The sequence below is a fragment of the Amblyraja radiata genome, chromosome 5 (assembly GCF_010909765.2).
Source record: "Amblyraja radiata isolate CabotCenter1 chromosome 5, sAmbRad1.1.pri, whole genome shotgun sequence".
Lineage (NCBI taxonomy): Eukaryota > Metazoa > Chordata > Chondrichthyes > Rajiformes > Rajidae > Amblyraja > Amblyraja radiata.
In genome coordinates, this window is record NC_045960.1 from 36,393,706 (window position 1) to 36,415,391 (window position 21,686).

The 21,686-nt window shown below is 41.4% G+C and overlaps 1 protein-coding gene across 18 annotated transcripts in view; it reads right to left on the reverse strand.

The window, feature by feature from the left end:
• Positions 1-21,356, reverse strand: part of snap91 (synaptosome associated protein 91) — a 153,710-nt gene extending 132,354 nt beyond the window's left edge. For 6 of the 18 annotated variants that reach the window (XM_033021011.1, XM_033021012.1, XM_033021009.1 and 3 more), the window contains exon 1: positions 20,989-21,356. In XM_033021011.1, the coding sequence (XP_032876902.1) occupies positions 20,989-21,118 (130 nt within the window). In that variant the 5' untranslated portion in view covers positions 21,119-21,356. The remainder of the gene's footprint in view (positions 1-20,988) is intronic. The other 12 variants (XM_033021015.1, XM_033021014.1, XM_033021018.1 and 9 more) reach the window with 5 other exon arrangements.
• Between the last annotated feature and the right edge of the window lie 330 nt (positions 21,357-21,686).

Sequence of the window (21,686 nt, forward strand, 5' to 3'; positions counted from 1 at the left end):
GCGGGCCGAAGGTACTGGTTTCCAGAGGGCTAGTATAGACATTGTGGGCCGAATGGATTCTTGGGCTGGCATCCAACTGTTGCAACGATTTTAAAAGCCAAGCCAAGGCAAACAATTGGGCTGCAGCCACCTGACAACCAAAATCCATTTTGTGAACACAAACTTGTTAAAAAAAAGGCGAGGCAAACAATTGGGCTGCTCCCACCTGACAACCAAAATTCAATTTGTGAACACAAACTTGTTAAAAAGGTGAGGCAAACAATTGGGCTGCAGCCACCTGACAACCTAAATTCATTTTGTGAACACAAACTTGTTAAAAAGGCGAGGCAAACAATTGGGCTGCAGCCATCTGACAACCAAAATTCATTTTGTGAACACAAACTTGTTAAAAAAAGGCGAGGCAAACAGTTGGGCTGCAGCCACCTGACAACCAAAATTCATTTTGTGAACACAAACTTGTTAAAAAGGCGAGGCAAACAATTGGGCTGCAACCACTTTACAGCCGCATCAAGGGGGCTCACCATGGAATAGACGTGCGTTCAGTGTTATTCGCAGCTCAGAGAGCCGTGACCCTTGGCAGAGACTGTGGCAGGGTCTGGCAGAGACCGAGTGAGTCAATACACTTCCGGGTTTGATAGTCCCTCCCCCTGCCGCCAGCGGGGGCAGCAGAGAGAATGGGGAATTTAAAAAAAACATTAATATGTCTCTGATTTTTCATCGATGGGAAAAATCCTCCGATCCCGGAAGGCGGAGGGGGGCTCTGAGCGAGTTGGCCAAAAATGACGTCCGTTGGTGGCGGCGTTCTCTCGGCAATCGCAGCACAGTGGGCCAAAAGCGTCAAGATCAGACTTTTAGTAATATAGATAACCAAGTTGTAAGAATACATACATCTTGTTGATTATCCGTTGCACATTAAAGGATGATCGATGGTCAGCGTAGACTCTGTTTCCATGCTACATCATTTACAAGTAGTTTATATACCTACACAAAATCCACCTCTGCTAAAAAAAAACATATTTGGCAGTCCCTTAGGATAGAAAATGACTTGCTTCCACTCCACATTGTGGGTTGCGGTGGCTGATCAACCAAATGTTGGGTTGTTGGCACTTCTTCAATCATTTACACACAGATGTCTATGTGTTCCTGATACATTAACTTAAGGTTCTCCAATTCTTTTCCACTTTGATATTCATGGAGCAGGTATTCCCAGGAGTTCACCCCCGTCCCCCGACACTCAAATTAGAAGGCTTGTGTACATCCATGAAATATTTTCTTTTGTCCGGCTGGTAAAGAGCTTTTTGAAGTTTGCTGCTGGGGATATTGGTCTGGAAGAGATTGATGTGTTTTACTTATTCTTCCAGTAAATTAGCTGAATTTTGGCAAGACTGCAGCGCTTTTAGGTGTGTCTTGAGGTAGTCCCAATCCAAAACAAATCTGAAAGGGTGGCACAGTGGGAGAATTGCTGCCTTATAGTGCCAGAGACCCAGGTTCGATCCTGACTACAGGTGCTGTCAGTACGGAGTTTGTATTTTCTCTATGTGACCGGGTAGTGGTCTGGTTTCCTCCCACACTCCAAAGACTTATAGGTCTGTAGGTTAAGTGTTCAAAAGGGAACTGCAGATGCTGGAATATCGAAGGTACACAAAATTGCTGGGGAAACTCAGCGGGTGCAGCAGCATCCATAGATGCTGCTGCACCCGCTGAGTTTCCCCAGCAATTTTGTGTACCTTAGGTCTGTAGGTTAATTGGCTTCGGTGAAAAAATTGCGCAGACTCGGTGAGCCGAAGGGCCTGCTTTCGCACTCTCTCTAAAAGCAAGGCAGGCATCATTGGTGTGTATAGACCTTGAGTTTTGTACCCTGTTTAATGTTGAGCTTGTCAAACATCCTTTTCCTTAAGGAATTCAAAGACTGTAACATGGACAAATTATGTACTGGGTCATTACGTTCAAATCCATCAATCCAGATTAATCATTTTGCGTACATGGATAGTACAGGTTTGGAAGGATATGGACTAAACGTGGGCAGGAGGGACTAGTGTAGCTGGGACAAGTTGGCCTGTGTGAGCAAGTTGAGCCGAAGGGCCTGTTTCCACACTGTATTACTCTATATAATCGGATCTTCCAGAAGATTGGTGACATGGCCACGTCAATCATAACTGCAACATATCACTTAAATAAATCAAAGTCTCACTTGCCTTTTCAGAGATGAGCTTGTAATATTGGATTTCAAGTAGTCCATCCAAAATGAAAGGCTACCATGGGTGAACAAAGAGGAAGATGACTGAACTTTATTGCCTTCCATCACAGTGTGAAACGTTGATTCCGCTGTGGTGGATGTTTATGTTAAACCTTGCTGTGTATTGTGTTCTTTTTATTCGTATGGCTGTATGGTAACTCAAATTTCACTGCACCAATTGGCGCATGTGACAATAAATGTGAACTTGAACATGAACAGACAAAAAAGTTATAGATATTAAAATGATGTATAACTGAAAGGTGGAAAAACAGAAGTTTGAGGGACTACAATTTAAATTGCGCACTGTTCTTCTTTTGCCTTCAAACCAGAAAGGCGGAGTTTAATTTATATGTTTAAGAAGGAACTGCAGATGCTGGAAAATCGAAGGTACACAAAAATGCTGGAGAAACTCAGCGGGTGCAGCAGCATCTATGGAACAAAGGAAATTAGGCAACGTTTCGGGCCAAAACCCTTCTTCAGACTGAGTTTAATTTATTCAGGAGTTTAATTTATACTTCAGCATCCAAATTAAATGTTTTAATATTCAGTGAAAATCACAGATTAAGTACACGTAAAACATGTTCAGAGATCTTCAGTCTTCAGTGGTCTACGACACACAATGCTGTTCTTACTAAAAAAGTGCTGACGATTCTTGAAATCTGACATTAGAAAATGCTGAAAACACAGGTCAATGTGCATGGAGAAAGTACAGAGCTTGCATTTTTCAGTCAGTGGTAAATATGCAGTGTTTAAAGTTAGTATCATGTTGTTAAATGTTGCTTTGCTGTCCAAGGAAACTTGTCTTTACTTTGAGATGCACTGTCTCAAAATACAAGCGAGACGGATTTACCTACGCAAGGCCTATCTGTTATGATTGGCATGGCTTTTATTTCACCAATCTTTTGAAAGATCTGGTTGTACAAAAGCAATTTTATGTTTTTACCTTGATCAAGGATAAGAGATTTGGAACTCAACTATTCTGGGAGAGTCCATACTGAGCATATTATTGTGTAGTTATTATACGTGCACTATTAATGATTCCTTCTGCTACTGTTCTAAAAGATCATTATGCACATGTTAGATGTTGCAAGGTTTAAGAGACGCTTAAGCAATAATCCACGTTATGCGAAAGGAGCCAGTATTATACCTAGGTACACAAAATTGCTGGGGAAACTCCGCGGGTGCAGCAGCATCTATGGAGCGAAGGAAATAGGCGACGTTTCGGGCCAAAACCCTTCTTCAGACTGATGGGATACCTATACCTATACTGATACCTGATACCTATACTGGAATAATACAATCACAAATCCAGATAGTCCGAGGTGTTTAACTAGATCAATACAAGAAATGGCAGATTATTTTAAGGAAAGTTTAGAAGATTGGGAGGGTCTGATAAAAAAATACAAAGTCTTGAGGATCTGACAAATGGATGAACCAAGAATGCTCTCCGTTGCAGAAGAATTTAGAACAAGGGTACCTATTTAAGATAGAGATAACATGAAATTTCCTAAGCAATGAAACTCCCTACCTCAAAAGGGTGGTGAAGCAGAGATCTAATGCTGAGTGGATAGATTCTTGATAAGCAAGAATTAGAAAGATTACCAAAGGTGGAGACAAGTGCCAAATCCAAGTTGCACTCAGGTCAGCCATGATCTCACTGAATAGCAGAACACATTTGAGCAGCTGTGTTGCCTATTCCTAATTCATACATTCATATATTCTGCTACAGATGAATGGCAGCATCACCCAAGATGTTATCAGAATTCTGAGCCGAGCATTTAATGCCACATAAAGACTGAATATTGCTCTACGTGATAGAGAATTTGAAAATAATCACGTGGGACCATTTTTCAGCTGAAGACATTTCCATTTAATCGTTTGGTACATCTATGCCGAGTCAACTTTGGTCAAGAATGTGATGTTGGAAGAATCACCTCCCGTTGGCTTAGATATCTATGATCAATCATGACTCAATTTTGTAGACTAGAAACACTTGTACACACTTTTATTTCCCTCCCAAGGAGAGCCAGATTACAATTCTCCATTACTTTTGTGTACAACCTGCAGAATTTAAAGAGCAAAATCTTCACCCACTCATTCTGACCTAGCTCCAATATTGGGATACCAAAGTCAAGCAAAGGTAACTTCCTGCAATTATGAAGTATTTACATTGAGGAAAAAATGGCATGCAATCTAGGACAGATATAAAAACTCCATACATTAACCTAAGATAATAGTTTCAGAGGTTGATGCATACATTTCCTGAAAGTTGACAGTTTTGCAATGAGCTATTTCAAACTGTTCGGTATTTTGATTTCCTTTTAAATTACGTGACCACTTTTTAATAGTCCAAGTCAAAGCTTTGAGTATCAGTCACATTCAAAACATTGACAATTTGTCATCAATTACAAAGGCATGGTTTAACCAGCTGTCAGAGCATTTCTGGGGGAGGGCTGCATTTTAAACAGGAGAGGAATGTATTTAATGCAGAAAAGGTAATATAGAAACATAGAAACATAGAAAATAGGTGCAGGAGTAGGCCATTCGGCCCTTCGAGCCTGCACCGCCATTCAATATGATCATGACTGATCATCCAACTCAGTATCCTGTACCTGCCTTCTCTCCATACCCCCTGATCCCTTTAGCCACAAGGGCCACATCTAACTCCCTCTTAAATATAGCCAATGAACTGGCCTCGACTACCTTCTGCGGGAGAGAATTCCACAGATTCACCACTCTCTGTGTGAAAAAAGTTTTCCTCATCTCGGTCCTAAAAGATTTCCCCTTTATCCTTAAACTATGACCCCTTGTTCTGGACTTCCCCAACATCGGGAACAATCTTCCTGCATCTAGCCTGTCCAACCCCTTAAGAATTTTGTACGTTTCTATAGATCCCCCCTCAATCTTCTAAATTCTAGCGAGTACAAACCGAGTCTATCCAGTCTTTCTTCATATGAAAGTCCTGACATCCCAGGAATCAGTCTGGTGAACGTTCTCTGTACTCCCTCTATGGCAAGAATGTCTTTCCTCAGATTAGGAGACCAAAACTGTACGCAATACTCCAGGTGTGGTCTCACCAAGACCCTGTACAACTGCAGTAGAACCTCCCTGCTCCTATACTCAAATCCTTTTGCTATGAATGCTAACATACCATTCGCCTTCTTCACTGCCTGCTGCACCTGCATGCCTACTTTTAATGACTGGTGTACCATGACACCCAGGTCTCGTTGCATCTCCCCTTTTCCTAATCGGCCACCATTCAGATAATAATCTACTTTCCTGTTTTTGCCACCAAAGTGGATAACCTCACATTTATCCACATTATACTGCATCTGCCATGCATTTGCCCACTCACCCAGCCTATCCAAGTCACCTTGCAGCCTCCTAGCATCCTCCTCACAGCTAACACTGCCACCCAGCTTCGTGTCATCCGCAAACTTGGAGATGTTGCATTCAATTCCCTCGTCCAAATCATTAATATATATCGTAAATAGCTGGGGTCCCAGAACTGAGCCTTGTGGTACCCCACTAGTCACTGCCTGCCATTGTGAAAAGGACCCGTTTACTCCTACTCTTTGCTTCCTGTCTGCCAGCCAGTTCTCTATCCACATCAATACTGAATCCCCAATACCGTATGCTTTAAGTTTGTATACTAATCTCTTATGTGGGACCTTGTCGAAAGCCTTCTGAAAGTCCAGATATAACACATCCACTGGTTCTCCCTTATCCACTCTACTAGTTACATCCTCGAAAAATTCTATAAGATTCGTCAGACATGATTTACCCTTCATAAATCCATGCTGACTTTGTCCAATGATTTCACCACTTTCCAAATGTGCTGCTATCCCATCTTTAATAACTTATTCTAGCAGTTTCCCCACTACCGACGTTAGACTAACTGCTCTGTAATTCCCCGTTTTCTCTCTCCCTCCCTTTTTAAAAAGTGGTGTTACATTAGCTACCCTCCAATCCTCAGGAACTACTCCAGAATCTAAAGAGTTTTGAAAAATTATCACTAATGCATCCACTATTTCTGGGGCTACTTCCTTAAGTACTCTAGGATGCAGCCTGTCTGGCCCTGGGGATTTATCGGCCTTTAATCCATTCAATTTACCTAACACCACTTCCCGGCTAACCTGGATTTCACTCAGTTCCTCCATCTCATTTGACCCCCGGTCCCCTGCTATTTCCGGCAGATTATTTATGTCTTCCTTATTGAAGACAGAACCAAAGTAGTTATTCAATTGGTCTGCCATGTCCTTGTTCCCCATGATCAATTCACCCGTTTCTGACTGCAAGGGACCTACATTTGTTTTAACTAATCTTTTTCTCTTCACATATCTATAAATCACAATGTATCACAAAAGTCCTCTGTCAATGTCCCCATATATCAAGATTTATGTGTTGAGCATTATACTGAGCCAAACACCAAACAAAACAAGGGGTCATTCTGGAAAAATGTAATCATTCAGATTTAAACTTTACTGACAAGGAATAATCCTGGTTGGCATTTCAATCTCTAGGCTGTCCTGTGGGATGTACCCAAGTTCCCACAATCTACAATGCAATACGATTAAAAAGAAAATAGAATTACTATCCGAATCCTCTCTTCTGTAAGTCAACAAATCCAAAAAAGTAATTATCGGACGGACGAAAGACTGCAAATGAAAAAAATATATAGATTTAAGCAGAACCGAGCTCTCTTGAATGATTTATATCACTATCAGAATTCTCAAGATTCACTTTTATAACATTCTTCAGAACATGCCTGGTGTATTAATCAAGATGTTTCCTTATGAAATCCATAATAGAAGTCAATGTCTGTTGTCTCAAGCAAATGGTCCCCATGCTTCCTTATCTCTCGTCAGATTTCACCTGGAATACATTGAGATGTGACGAACACAGAAGATTTGGAACTTTGAAATAAAAATAGCCCTGGAAGGTGTTGTTGAGCAGAGTACTAGTATTTTGTTCCCTGAAAGTGGCAACACAGGTTGATGGGGTGGCCAATGAGGCTTTCAGTATATTGGCCTTGATCAGTCAGGATATTGAGTATAGAGTGTTGTCCAACATGTTGGCGAGGCTGCATTGGCAGTATTGTGTTCAATTTTGGTCACCCTGCTATAGGAGGGATGTCGATAAGCTGGAAAGAGTGCAGTGAAAATTTACTAGGAAGTTACCAGGACTAGAGCTTGAACCAAGTTCAAGTTCAAGTTCCATTTATTGTCACATGCACCAATTGGTACAGTGAGATTTGAGTTACCATTGGGAGGAGTCGGGCAGGTTAGGACTTTATTCCTTGGAATCAGAGGCTGAGGGTTGTTCTTAAGAAGGTGTACAAAATCATGAGGGGAATAGATAGGATGAATGCACAGTCTTTTACCCATAATAGGGGAATCAAGAACCAGAGAACATAGGTTTAAGGAGAGGGGTTTCTGAGAAGCAACATTTTCTGTACAGATTGTGATGGGATTGTGGATCTGCCAGAGAAGGTAGTTGAGGCAGGTATAACATTTAAAAGACATTTGGATAGGTACATGGATACAAAAGGTTTAGAGGAATATGGGCCAAACATGGGAAGGTAGGACTAGTATTGACGGGGCATCTTGATTGGCACAGACCAGTTGGGCCAAAGGACCTGTTTCTGTGCTGCATGACTCAATTAAACCTTCTTTGCACTCTCTCCGAACTACATATTTCCTGAAATATGAAGGCAAATTATAAAGTTGCTTCACAATTTCCAAGTTTATACTCCAGATGCTTTGCAATAAAGGCCAACATTCCATTACTCCTCGTAATTAATCAAAGGTTCAATGGCACTTTATTTTCATGTGTGCACTGCACAGTGAAATTCTTTTTACATAGATCACAGGTGCACAAGTCCAAAGTCCATTCCACATGATCAATGTACTGCAGCAGCTCCTGATCTAGGTTGGCGCCAGACTACTGCAGGGCCTCCTCCATCGCCCTCGATTGCCTCAGCACGAGAATCAACGTCTGTCTCCTCGCCCGCCGGGTCGCCTCCTGCAGCTGACCTTGAAGACACTGGACGCAATACCCTGGTCCCTCTTCTACCACTCGCCCACTCCTTTTGCCTGTCGTCACCTGCGGCTCCCCCCTCGGTTCTCTGGTCTTCGGAGCCAAAGTCAGCAGCTCCCGAGCTTCCCCCCAAGCATTCCTTGGCCCAACGGGTCTTACTTCCTTCATGGCGGCGATCTAGGCTTGCCTCAGCAACTTCCTCCTACAGGCCGCTGCCCGCTAGGTCTTTCTTTGTCTAGCCACTGGGTCTCCTGGGCAGGTTCCTGTATGGACTGCATCACAAGAGCCTTTGTCCGCTGTGTGGCATTCCAAGAGCCTCTTTTTAAAACCGATATACCTCCTTTTCAACATTTGATTCATGTGTAGGAAAGAACTGCCGATGCTGGTTTACACCGAAGATTGACACAAAATGCTGGAGTAACTCAGTGGGACAGGCAGCATCTCTGGAGAGAAGCAATGGGTGATGTTTCGGGTCGAGACACTTCTTCAGACTTGCTTCATGTATTTGGACACCAGATCCATATGCACCGTAACAGCCTCTTTCCGCAAGAATTTTAAATAAGCACAACTTCACGAGCGGCATGGTATAATTACACCTTTTTTGATCCATATGATGCTTGATTTAAACAGCGATTACACTCACCACCTCATACCAAGGACATCTTTCTGCCTACCATAAACAGGCAAATGTGGTTTCTGATCAAAGAATCCGTACCATCAAATACCATAATGATACTAAAAAATACACATTTTTTAAATGTTCTTATTGAGGTCATGTCATATGTGATAGGAGCAGAATTAGGCTGTACGGCCCATCAAGTCAATACCGCCATTCAATCATGGCTGATCTATCTCTCCCTCCTAACCCCATTCTCCTGCCTTCTCCCCATAACCCCTGACACCTGTACAAATCAAGAATCTATCTCTGCCTTAAAAATATCCATTGACAGCCTCCACAGCCTTCTGTGGCAAATAATTCCACAGATTCACCACCCTCCGACAAAATAAATTCCTCCTCATCTCCTTCCTAAAGGTACAGCCTTTAATTCTGAGGGTATGACCTCTAGTCCTAGACACTCCCACCAGTGAAGACATCCTCTCCACATCCACTCTCTCTAAGCCTTTCACTATTCAGTACGTTTCAATGAGGTCTCCCCTTATTTTTCTAAACTCTAGCAGGTACAGGCCCAGTACCATCAAACACTCACTGAAATGTACCAAAACAGGCCTTTCCACGCACCGCGTCAGCGCCAACCAGCGATCCCCGTACACTAATGCTATCCTACACACTAGGGTCAATTTACTATTTTACCGAAGCCAATTAACCTACAAACCTGTACGTCTTGGGAGGTAATTATCTATTATGCCATTATCTGCATATTTCAAGTACAGATATAATCCACAAAAAGACTGGCTGGAATATCTTGACTAGTTGAAAATTAATAAAAATACACAAATTTGGCCATCTCTTAATTGTGTTCATGAGTTTTATTTTAAATACACTCAGGTTAACTATAGCCAGATGCTTCCCACTTTGGCTAACAGTCTGTTATTAAGCTGAGCAAATTATCTTCAATTTGAAAACTAAAACAAATGCATTGAAAATATTGAATTCATCTTACACTATAGGTATGAAATGAATTTGTTTTAACACTTAAATCTGTTAATTTACACATTATATTCATTCAGAAAAGGGTGAAAATGGAAGCATGGAGAGTCGTTGGACAAAACAGTCACCAAATGTAGCTGGCTCTGTGATGCAATGGATAGAGTTGTCCTTGATAAAAGTCAAAAGCTGCCAGCTCCAGCCTGCCAAAGCTATGTTTCATATGTCTATTCCAGTTTTGCCAATGTTATATTATGTCAGAATTGTGCAAAGTATACCGGTTTTATCATTTTCAAACAAAATGTTCTCACCTGACTTGCAATACTAGATAAATGTATAATGTTATAAGCAATGCATTTCAAAAAGGTTGTTAGTCTTCTGGACCCAAGTATACTCCCGTGTTTAAGGACATTGAGGAAGTCAATGTATGTCCAAAAAAAAATCATTATCTAGCCAAAATCCTGTCCACAAAGAAATCAAGCTATATATTCCACAGGGTGGTAATCGAGTCATACAGCGTGGAAGCTGGCCCTTTGGCCCAACTTGACCATGGTAACCAACATGGCACATCTACACCAGTCTCATCTGTCTGCATATCCTTCTAAACCTATCCTACCCATGCACCTGTCCACATTTTTTTTTTTTTTTTTTAATAAACATTGTGAAAGTAATCCCGAGGTACAGAAAGTTTAATAGCAAGCATAGACTATGATCTGGAATTTGCAATTGAAGATGAAAAGACTGCATGCGCACTGACTGGAGAAGACTGCCAAAGATGTTGCAATCTATTTAACATAAACTTCCGAGATTGCAGCTTCTTCCAAGCATCAATTGAACGGATTACCTGGTGTTCAGCAACAGTAATTTCAGACTACTTATGTAGGTCATCAATAACGTTAAATATACTTCAAACATTCAATTTTGATGTAATACAATAACCCATGGAATAAAAGCCAAACAAATTAAAATATTTTATAGAGCATGTCATACCAGAACATACACATGATTAAACCGAGAAGCTAATATGAGAATTTAAAAAATCTTAATTTCAATAGTATTAAAAAAATACTAATTACTGGAAATCTTAATGACACAGGTGCAGCAGGCAGTTAAGAAAGCGAATGGCATGTTGTCCTTCATAACAAGAGGAGTTGAGTATAGGAGCAAAGAGGTCCTGCTACAGTTGTACAGGGCCCTGGTGAGACCACACTTCGGGTATTGTGTGCAGTTTTGGTCTCCAAATTTGAGGAAGGACATTCTTGCTATTGCCTACTCGTGCAGCGTAGGTTCACAAGGTTAATTCCCGGGATGGCGTGTCTGTCATATGCTGAGAGAATGGAGCGGCTGGGCTCGTATACTCTGGGATTTAGAAGGATGAGAGGATATCTTATTGAAACATAAGATTATTAAGGGTTTGGACACACTAGAGGCAGGAAACATGTTCCCTATGTTGGGGAGTTCAGAACTTTGGGTCACAGTTTAAGAATAAGGAGTAAGCCATTTAGAACGGACATGAGGAAACACTTTTTCCACACAGCGAGCTGTGAATCTGAGGCATTCTCTGCCTCAGAGGGCGGCGGAGGCCAGTTCTCTGGATACTTACAAGAGAGAGCTAGATAGGGCTCTTAAAGATAGCGGAGTCAAGAGATATGGGGAGAAGGCAGGAACGGGGTACTGATTGTGGATGATCAGCCATGATCACATTGTATGGCGGTGCTGGCCGAATGGTCTACTCCTCTTACTCTATTGTCTATAATAAACATTCTTTGTTGAGAACATTTTCAGGGGAAAGTTTAATAACTACATTAAATGGAAAGCAATGGAAGTTCTTCATTGCATAGATATAGAGACCTGGACCGAGGACAATAATCCAGACATGGTCTCACCAGAGGCCTTTGTAATCATAGCATGAGGTCTTTATTCTTAAATGCTTTTAACAAAGACATAGTGTTTTGCCTCCCTACTTGTCTGATGTGCCAGTATGTTAGCTTTCAGTTATCCATGAACAAGCAATCTCACGTCCCAATAAAATAATCTATATCTGAAAAACTGCTTTCCTGAGATTCACAAATCATTCCCATGTTCTCATCCATTCACTTTGCTGGTTCATAGCCATTGGACAAGCAAAGTGGCCTCCATATCAACTCACAATGCCTCTCAACTCTGCGTCAGTCAAACAGAATATATTACATGGCATCTGAACATGAACACCTGGGACCCCAACACTAGTCACAAGCTCCCAAAGCCAAATGACTCATTTTTTCCTACTATGTTCAATCTGTTATCTAATCCCCAGTCAAATTTCGAAAAGGAGTATAATGTTACGAGGGGAAGGAAGGAGAATAGGGTTGAGAGGGGAAAAATAGATCAGCCATGATAAAGTGGCGGAATAGACTCGATGGGCCGAATGGCCTAATTTCACTACCGTCTTATGGTCTTTAGTTTCAGAGATACAGTGTGGAAACAGGCCCATCGGCCCACCGAGTCCACGTTGACCATTGATCACCCATACACTAGTTCTATCCTACACCCTAGGGACAATTTACAGAAGCCAGTTAACCTACAAGCCTGCACGTCTTTGGAATATGGGAGAAAACCAGAGCACACGGAGAAAACCTACGCGGTCACAGGGAGAACATCCAAACTCAGTACAGACAACACCCTTCGTCAGACACCACTGTGCTACCCTAATAGTCCACACTAATAAATGACCCACAATCATAAATGCTCTAAATTTGTTTAAAATCTCTCGACATTAGGGGTTAAATGCAGTAAATTTGTGTAATTGAATCATGCATCAGTGCAACTTGTCCATGCCAACCAAATTTCCTTCCTGAGCTTTCCAGTGGAGACAGCAAGATTGGTTACAAGCTGTTGATGGTAGAAAAAACCCCACTTGTGACAAAAGTTGGTAGTGGAGAGGTTACTTAACTACAGCATGGTCATTGAGTATTTGCAGAGGGGCGACCCATCTGGATGTCAACAATAATTGTTAATGGAGGCTCTCTGTAAAGCGCAGGTCAGGCCACATTTAGAGTACAGAGAGCAAATTTGGGCCTCATATCTGAGGAAGGATGTGCTGGCTCTGGAGAGAGTCCAGAGGAGGTTTACAAGAATGATTCCATGAATGAGGTTAGCATATGATGAACATTTGACAGCATTGGGCTTATACTCACTGGAGTTTAGAAGGTTGAGGGAGAACCTCATTGAAAGCTACAGAATAATGAGTGGATGTGGAAAGGATGTTTCCACTAGTGAGAGAGTCTAGGACCAGAGGTCATAGCCTCAGAATTAAAGGGTGCTCTTTTGGAAAGGATGTGAGGAGGAACTTCTTTAGTCAGAGGGTAGTTAATCTGGCTTAATTCTACTCCTATAGTAGTGTGACCTTGTAAAAATCAATTAAGCGATGCTGGTGTTCCAAGAGAGGAAGATACCAGATGCAAGATCAGGAAAGAACCAAATCATGCACAGTAGCTTATTAGTTATTCCTAGAATTAAATGCCACTGTACATGTCAAGATGCTTCAATCTCTCTGCATCACAAAGAAATAAATTAAAACATTTGTCACAATAGTTTTCTGTAGGTTTTATGTTTTGACCTAGCAGGTCAAACTCATTTGAATGCCATTAAAGTAACAGCAAAGTTGATTCATCCTGGAGAAATATTTCAGATTACAGATTGGTACATGAACAAATAATGATCTGCATGTACAAACATCAGTGCCATGACACTAAAATTAATGCCCTGGAAATGTTGACATGACCACAGAAATACAAGAAAATAGAAGCAGTAGTAGATCAACAGGCCACTCAAGACTGCTCCACCATTTAATTTCATGGCTGACGTATGCTAGCCTCAGTTCCTCTTCTGTGCCAGTTCCTCATGGCCCCGAATTCCTCAATCTTTCAAACGTTATCTGACCGCACTTAAAATACATTTGATGATCTGGTCTCCAATAATGTCCAGGGCATAAGATTCTATAGTTTCACTACCCTCAGAGACAAAATGTCCACATACCTCAGTTTTTAAATGAGCAACCCTTTATTTTACAACTCTGTCACCTTGTTTGTGATATTTCCACTAAACATCTCAACATCTACCCTGACTAAATCCCTTACGATCTTTTTTGAAAAGGGTCACCTCTCATTCTTGTGATCTCCAAAGAGTACTGACCAAGTAACGATTCAGCAACCAAGTGCAAAACCAAAACAGAAGGCTAAACACACATTGAAATTTGATGTTATAAGAAGCAAAATTAAAATGGAAAATGAAGGAGGGAGGAAGATGATATTAATTTTGGAATACTTTTTTTTATATAAACAGTACGTTGGCACAGCGGTAGGGTTGTTGCCTTACAGCGCTGGAGACCCGGGTTCGATCCTGACTACGGATGCTATCTGTACAGGGTTTGTACGTTCTCCCCATGACCACAAGGGTTTTCTCCAAGATCTTCAGTTTCCTCACACACTCCAAAGACGTACAGGTTTGTAGGTTTATTGGCTTGGTATTAGTGTAAATTGTCCCTAGTATGTGTAGGATAATGTTGATGTGCATGGATCGCTGGTCAGTAGAACTCGGCGGGCATAAGAGCTTGTTTCCGTGCTGTATCTCTAAACTAGAGGTTTACGGAATCAATAATTACTCAATGCTTATTAGTATTTATTTCAAGAGGGCTAGAATACAAAAACAGGGATGTAATGCCGAGGCTCTATAAGGTGCTGGTCAGGCCTCATTAGGACTACTATGAGCAATTTTGGGCAACATATCTGAGGAAGGATGTGCTGGCTCTGGAGAGGGTTCAGAGGAGGTTTACAAGAATAATCCCAGGAAAAAGTGAATATGATGAGCAGTTGACAGCACCGGGCCTATACTCGATTGAGTTTAGAACAATGAGTGGGGGGACATCATTGAAACGTACCGAATAGTGAAAGGCTTGGATAGAGTAGATGTGGAATGGATGTTTCCACTGGTGGGAGAGTCTAGGACTAGAGGTCATAACAAAGGACAAAGGACGTTCCTTTAAGAAAGAGATGAGGATGAATTTCTATAGTCAGTGGGTGGTGAACCTGTGGAATTCTTTGCCACAGCAGGCTGTGGAGGCCATCAATTGATGTTTTTAAGGTAGTGATAGGTTGATTCTTGATTAGTTCGGGTGTCAGGGGTTATGGGGGGAAGGCAGAAGAATGGGGTTAGGAAGGAGAGATAGATCAGCCATGATTGAATGGCAGAGTAGAGTTGATGGGCTGAACGGCCTAATTTTGCTCCTGTCACTTATGACCTTATTAAGGAACCCATTCAGGTAGGATGGAAGGGTGATTTTGAGATGATTGGGGAATAGATACGATAGACGCACAGTCTTTTATCCAGAGGAGAGAAATCAAGAACCATGTTGACATAGGTTTAAAGTGAGACCCGAAAGATTTAATAGGAACCAGAGGAGCGATCTGTTCCCCCACACAGAATGTGGTGGAAGTATGGATCGAGCTGCCAGAGGAGGTGGTTGAGGCAGGTGCTATATCAACATTTAAAAGACATTTGGACAGGTACATGGATAGGAACACTTTAGAGGGATATGGGCCAAATACAGGCAGGTAGGACTAGTGTAGATGGGGAGTTTTGGTCGCATGAGCGAGTTGGGCTGAAGGGCCTGTTTCTGTGCTGTATAGTTCTACGACTAACTTTTATCAATTTTTACCATTGAAAAAAGGTTGAAACACTAACTACAGTTCTTCTCAATCCATGCACAATTTGAATTCAAGTTAGCTTTTCACACAGATTGTCTTCATATTATTTTTTATGCAACATTCTGCATTACTATTAAACTAGCCATTTCTAATGTGTGCAGACTTTACACAATTTTTGCTCTGCAAAAATAATATTTATTGGAGAATAAGTAAAGAGGACAATTATTGTGACCACTTGATTATTCATTCCTACTTTTTTATTTTTTAAATGCTATGGAATAACCAGAAGCACAAATACCACAATCATAATGGTGGTTATAGTCATAATAACAAACAGTCATAATAATCTTTAAAATATGAACAACAGCATTTATTTTGAGATGATACTTAAACACAACAGTTCACAACATGATTTTTTGGCTAGTAAAACTTGTCCAAGCAAAACTTTAAATTCAAATTAAAAAATCATAAATCTCTGATAATTTTAAAGAAATCTGCTTACAAACCCACAAAGCTGTTGGTTGCATTTTATCTTAACGTTACTCAGTATAGGCTATGAAATTGCATGTATGCCCTGGAAACTCAATGCAAACGTTCTATTAAAACATTGCAGAATATTTCTATAACAAGGCATGTATAGAAGTTGGGATGTTATGTTGTAGTTGTACATGACATTGGTGAAGCTAACTTGGAATACTGCATTCAGTTTTGGTCACCCTACTCTAGGAAAAATCCCTTTAATCTCGAAAAAGTGTAGAAGAGATTTATGAGTGTGTTGCCAGGTATCGAGGAGCTGCATTTATAGAGAGAGGTGGGCAGGGTAGAACTTGATTCCTTGGTGCTGAGGAGACTGAGAGTGATATTATAGAGTTGTGTAAAATCTTGAGGGGCCGAGAGGAACTAGTGGGGAGGGGAAAAAGATTTAATAGGAAACCAAGCGGCAACTTGTTCACAGAGGGTGATTGATACATATGTGGAAAGAGCTGCCAGACAAAGTAGTTGAAGCAGGTACAATAATAACATTTAATAGACATTTCAACAACTACATGGATAGGAAAGATTTATGAGGGACATGGATCAAACGTGGACAAGTGGGACAAGCTTAACTGGACACCTAGATTGGCATGGACCAGTGGGGCTGAAGGGCCTCTTTCCATGTTCTATGATTCTATGACTATAGCTGCTGCTGTCTTTGCAAATAATATTAACAAATTAATTTGTTTGGAACTTCAAATCTTTGCAGTTGGCAATTATTTGAAAAGTTAAATATTATTAATCCGTCATTTTTTAACATGTTAAATAACAGTGACTTGAACAACTTCTCTGAACCTGCAAAATCGAAATTCAGAATGCATTTTTATTGCCATCTGCAAACCTAACAACTGTGCCTTGTACAGGGTGGCACAGTGGCACAGATGGCAGAGCGACTACCTCTGAAGTTTGCACGTTCTCTCTGTTAGGTGTCCTCCGTTTTCCTCCTATTACTCAAAGATGTGCAGGTTTGTAGATTAATTGACTTCTGTAAATTGCCGAGTGTGTGGGGAGTGGATACGAAAGCAGCATATCATAGGATGAACGGGCGATCAATGGTTAGCGTGCACTCTCCGTGGGCAGAAGGGCTTGTTTCCACGCTACATCTTTCAATCAATCAACTTTCAACTAAATTCAATGACAAATGCGTAGCAAAGTGTGGAGTCATGCATTTTGGTACTAGGAATAAAGGTGTAGACTATTTCCTAAATGGGGAGAGAATTCAAAATTGGAGGTGCAAAGGAACTGGGGGTGCTGGTGCAGGATTCCCAAAACGTTTATTTACATGTCAAATCAGTAGAAATGAAGGCAAACACTAGCATTTATTTCGAGAGGACGAGAATACAAAAACAAGGATGTAATGCTGAAGCTTTATAAGGTTCTGGTCAGACTGCATTTGAGGTATTGTGAGCAATTTTGGGCCCCATATCTGAGGAAGGATGTGCTGACACGGGTCCAGAGGAGGTTTATGAGAATGATCCCAGGAATGAGTGGGTTAACATATGAAGAGCGTTTGATGGCACTGGGGCTCTACTTGTTGGAGTTTAGAAGGATGAGGGGAGTCTCATTGAACATTACCGAATAGTGAAAGGCCCGGAAAGAGTGGATGTGGAGAGGATATTTCCACTAGTGGGAGAGTCTGGGGCCAGAGGTCATATGCTCAGAATTAAAGGTCGTTCCTTTAGGAAAGAGACGAGGAGGAATGTCTTTAGTCAGAGGATGGTGATTCTGTGTCAATTCATTGCCACAGAACATTGTGGAGGTCAAGTCAATGGATATTTTTAAGGCAGAGAGAAATAGATTCTTGATTAGTACGGATTTATGGGGTGATGGCGAAAAGGCAGGAGAATGGAGTTAAGAAGGAAAGATAGCTCAGCCATGAGTGAATGGTGGAAGAGACTTGATGGGGCAAATAGCCGAATTCTGCTCCTTTGAACTTATGATGACAAGGAGCCCAGCACCCATTAGAGGCACATTACTAGTCACAGGCTTCAATTCAATAAATAACATTTAACCATCACACTGTATCCTAAAATCAAGTCAATTATGTATCCAAATAGCTAGCTCTCCCAGGTTCCCAAAGGCCTTGCTGAAGTCCCTTTAGACAACATCTACCACCCTGCCCTCATCTAACTTCTTAGCGGCTTCCTCAAAAATAAAATACAATTTGAGACAAGATCACCCATGCACAAAGACATGATAGTTAAAATTTCTGACAACAACCTCCAATTTTCTTTTTGCATGTTTTCCTCGTGACTACAAAGCTTTTCTTGGTGTGTGAATTTCCTTCCACATCCCATTATGTATTAGTAGTGATTCATTACTGAAAAAGTCTAGATAGGATATAGGGGAATCAAGAGAGTGTTGATGGATATGCAAGTGATAACAGTTTAAAGGGAAATAAGTGTTGGAATATGTCTGGGCCAACATAGACTCAGTGGCCCGAGCGGCTTCTTGCCTCCACACAACAATAAAGCCAAATGAAAAGCTGGACCAAAAATACAAATCGCTGGAAGAATTGAGTGGGTTAAGTAGCACACTTGGTGGGCAAAGAGGTGAGCAATGTTTTCAATCAACATCCTGCATCAGTAATGCATCATTCCTTTTCCTCTAGTGATGCCATCTGACCTGCTGAGCTCTGCCAGTAGTTTGATTTTTGGGTCAAAATCCAGCATCTGCAGTCTCTTGTTTCAAAAATGAAAAAAAACTACACATACAATGAGGGAACTTGCTGAAAACATTCATGTCACAAATTGTGAATGATTTCACAGTATGGAACTCTAGGAATGTGACATAGAATCAGACATAGTTCATTGCCTCCCTTCAGCTCATTCTGCCATATTTCTAGATTAAAAGGAGCTAGACAAAAAAAAAGGTTGTGATCAAGTATCAACCATATCTTTGATAGCAATGCGGACTGGGTGACTACTTGGCCATCTCATAGAATAGAGAAAAGCACAGCACAAGAACAGGCCCTTAAGCTCACAATGGCTGTGCCAAATATGATGCCAGATAAACTAATTGCATCTGCCTGCGCATGATCCATTCTCCCAAATCCACATGCCGATCTAAAAGCCTCAAATACCACTGTCATACATGCCGCCACCGCCACCCTTGGCAGCACGTTCCAGGCAACCACTACCTTCTGTGTAAAGTAAAATTGCCCAACGCATCTTTTATAAACTTTGCCCTTGTCACCTTAAAGCTATGCCCTTTAGTCTTTGACATTCCCACCCTTGGAAAAAGGTTTTAACTATCTACCATATCTATGCCTCTCACAATTTTATATACTTTTATTATCACATCTCCCCTGAGCCCCTAGTGTTCAAGAGAAAATTATCCAAGTCTGTCTGACTTCTTATGGTTAATACCCTGTCCTCGTGCATACTTAATTTACACATTCTTAAATGCCTGCTAGGCTTCCTTTTCCAAATTGAGAGAGCAGATAGTGGCCCTAGAATCGTATTAAATTTACAAAAAATCAGGAAATTTATGGACTCTCCAACCTTAATGTAAATAACAAATTCAAAAGTCAGCATTTAAAAATTGGCTGATGATAAAATTAAGTTAAAACACCTGACTGATTTTTTTTAAACTGTAATTTTTAATAATGAGAATTCAATGTCATTATTAAATAATAATAAACTGGGAAAATTTAGTTTTCACTTTATGTGACAGCATTGAGTCCTGAAGGAAGTTTCCCAATGTACAGTACTGCTGAATGTTGACATTGCATTATTTCAGTTCAATGCAAACAATAAAATTGTTTGAAATTCATAATCACTTCTTCCTCCAGTCAAGTGTAGCTGCTGAAGTAGTCTTATGTAGTATTAGAAAATTGTAATGTTACAGAACTATTATATATCGTTTGTTCTTTTAAGAAAAGCTTCATAATATTAGTCAGTGGCATGATTTAACACTGATTTTGCAGTCAAAAAGCATTTAATAGCTATGTCCAGAAGGATTAACAATGCAAAAAGAGGGGGAGTGGCGGCGGGGTAGGATCACTGCCACATCAGAATCATTGATGTTCAGTAAACTGCACCATTCAGACCCAGCCTATATGTAGGTTTTAAGAAATCATTTTGAATCCGCCCTTAATCCTTCCCTCAGAAAAGTGCCGATACGTCAAAATATTCACAGTTCTTTATCCTACAACCAATATTAGGATCGAGCATTTATGCTTTTTTTTCAATGCTATTTTCAATACTAGAGAAAATGCAAGCATCTTAAATAGGTATGCGCTCACAAAATACTCGAGTAAACTGAAGGACTGCAGGCCAAATTCTGCTTTCATTCAGATGACGGACACATTTACCTGCAATATCACCCTTTGCTCAGCATATCAAATTAAAAACACCGCATTCTTTTTTATTTACAATGTTTAAAAAATTAAACAAGAGTCCCTGAACAATTCTGCTAGTAAAATATTTATTATACTTCTGGCAGCGGTGCTACATTATCGCTGCCGTTGCCTTGTTTCGAGAGCAGTGAATACAACCCCTTTCCCCCCCTCCCCAAGCAAGAGACTCCATTGCAACCAGCAGCAATCCCACGGTGAGGGAAGGAGGAACGATGAGAGAATGGAGAAATAAGCCAGAATACTAGTGCAATAATGGGATAAATAACAGCACCATCAAACGGCATTCATGAATGCCAGGAATAGGTGCGAAATAGAGAAACATGTTAACGGAATTAATTGCACAAATCTAGAAACAACAACCACATTCTGGTATTTTTTAAATGCATATTATTAACTGGATCAGTTTTTTTTTTAAATAAGGTGAATGCATGGAAATACATCGCCTGCGAGAAATATGGATATAGAATGAAGGGCTCGGCAAAACTGGGGGGGGGGTGTCAGAACAAGATAAGAAGGTGAAGTCTCTTACAGTCCAGGTGCTTCTTCTTGGGTCCCATCACCTCGTGGGTTGTGGCTTTGCAGACAGCTCTGGCCACGGCCGAGCCGGTCACACTGTACTGGGCCGCCGCGATACGGTCCGTGATCGTCTGGCCCGACATTTTCTCTCGGTATTAATCTTCTTCCTTCCCCCTCCTCTCACCGAGCAATTAATAATTTATGCGTATGTATGTAAAATAAAGAGTGGTGAATGCCACTGAAGGAGAAAATGTAGAGAGAAAGCGGAAACAAAAAAAACCCTAGAGAGAAAGAGAGAGAAGGCAGAATTTTAAAAAAAATCAGCCGCTCGTCGCCTGTCAAAAAAAGAAAGCCCAGCCCAGTCCTGGAGAAAGGGAGGGAGGGAGGGAGGCAGAGGGAGAGTGGCGGCGGCAGCGGCGGCGTGTCGTTGGACGGGCGGGGCATTGCCGCACACACCTGGGAGGCGGGCGGGGTATTTAGGGGTGGGTGGGGACATGTGGGGGGTTAGGGAGATGGGGTGGGAAGAGAGATGGGGGAGAGAGAGAATGGGGGGGGGGGAGATATTGGGGGGGGGGGGAGGAGGGAGAGAGATGGGGTGAGAGATTAAAGGGGAGAGAGATTAGGGGGGCAGAGATAGGGGTGGGGGGCAGGTGTGGGTGGGGGTGGAGGAGGCATGGGTGATGGGCATGGATGGTGCAGGGATTAGGGGTG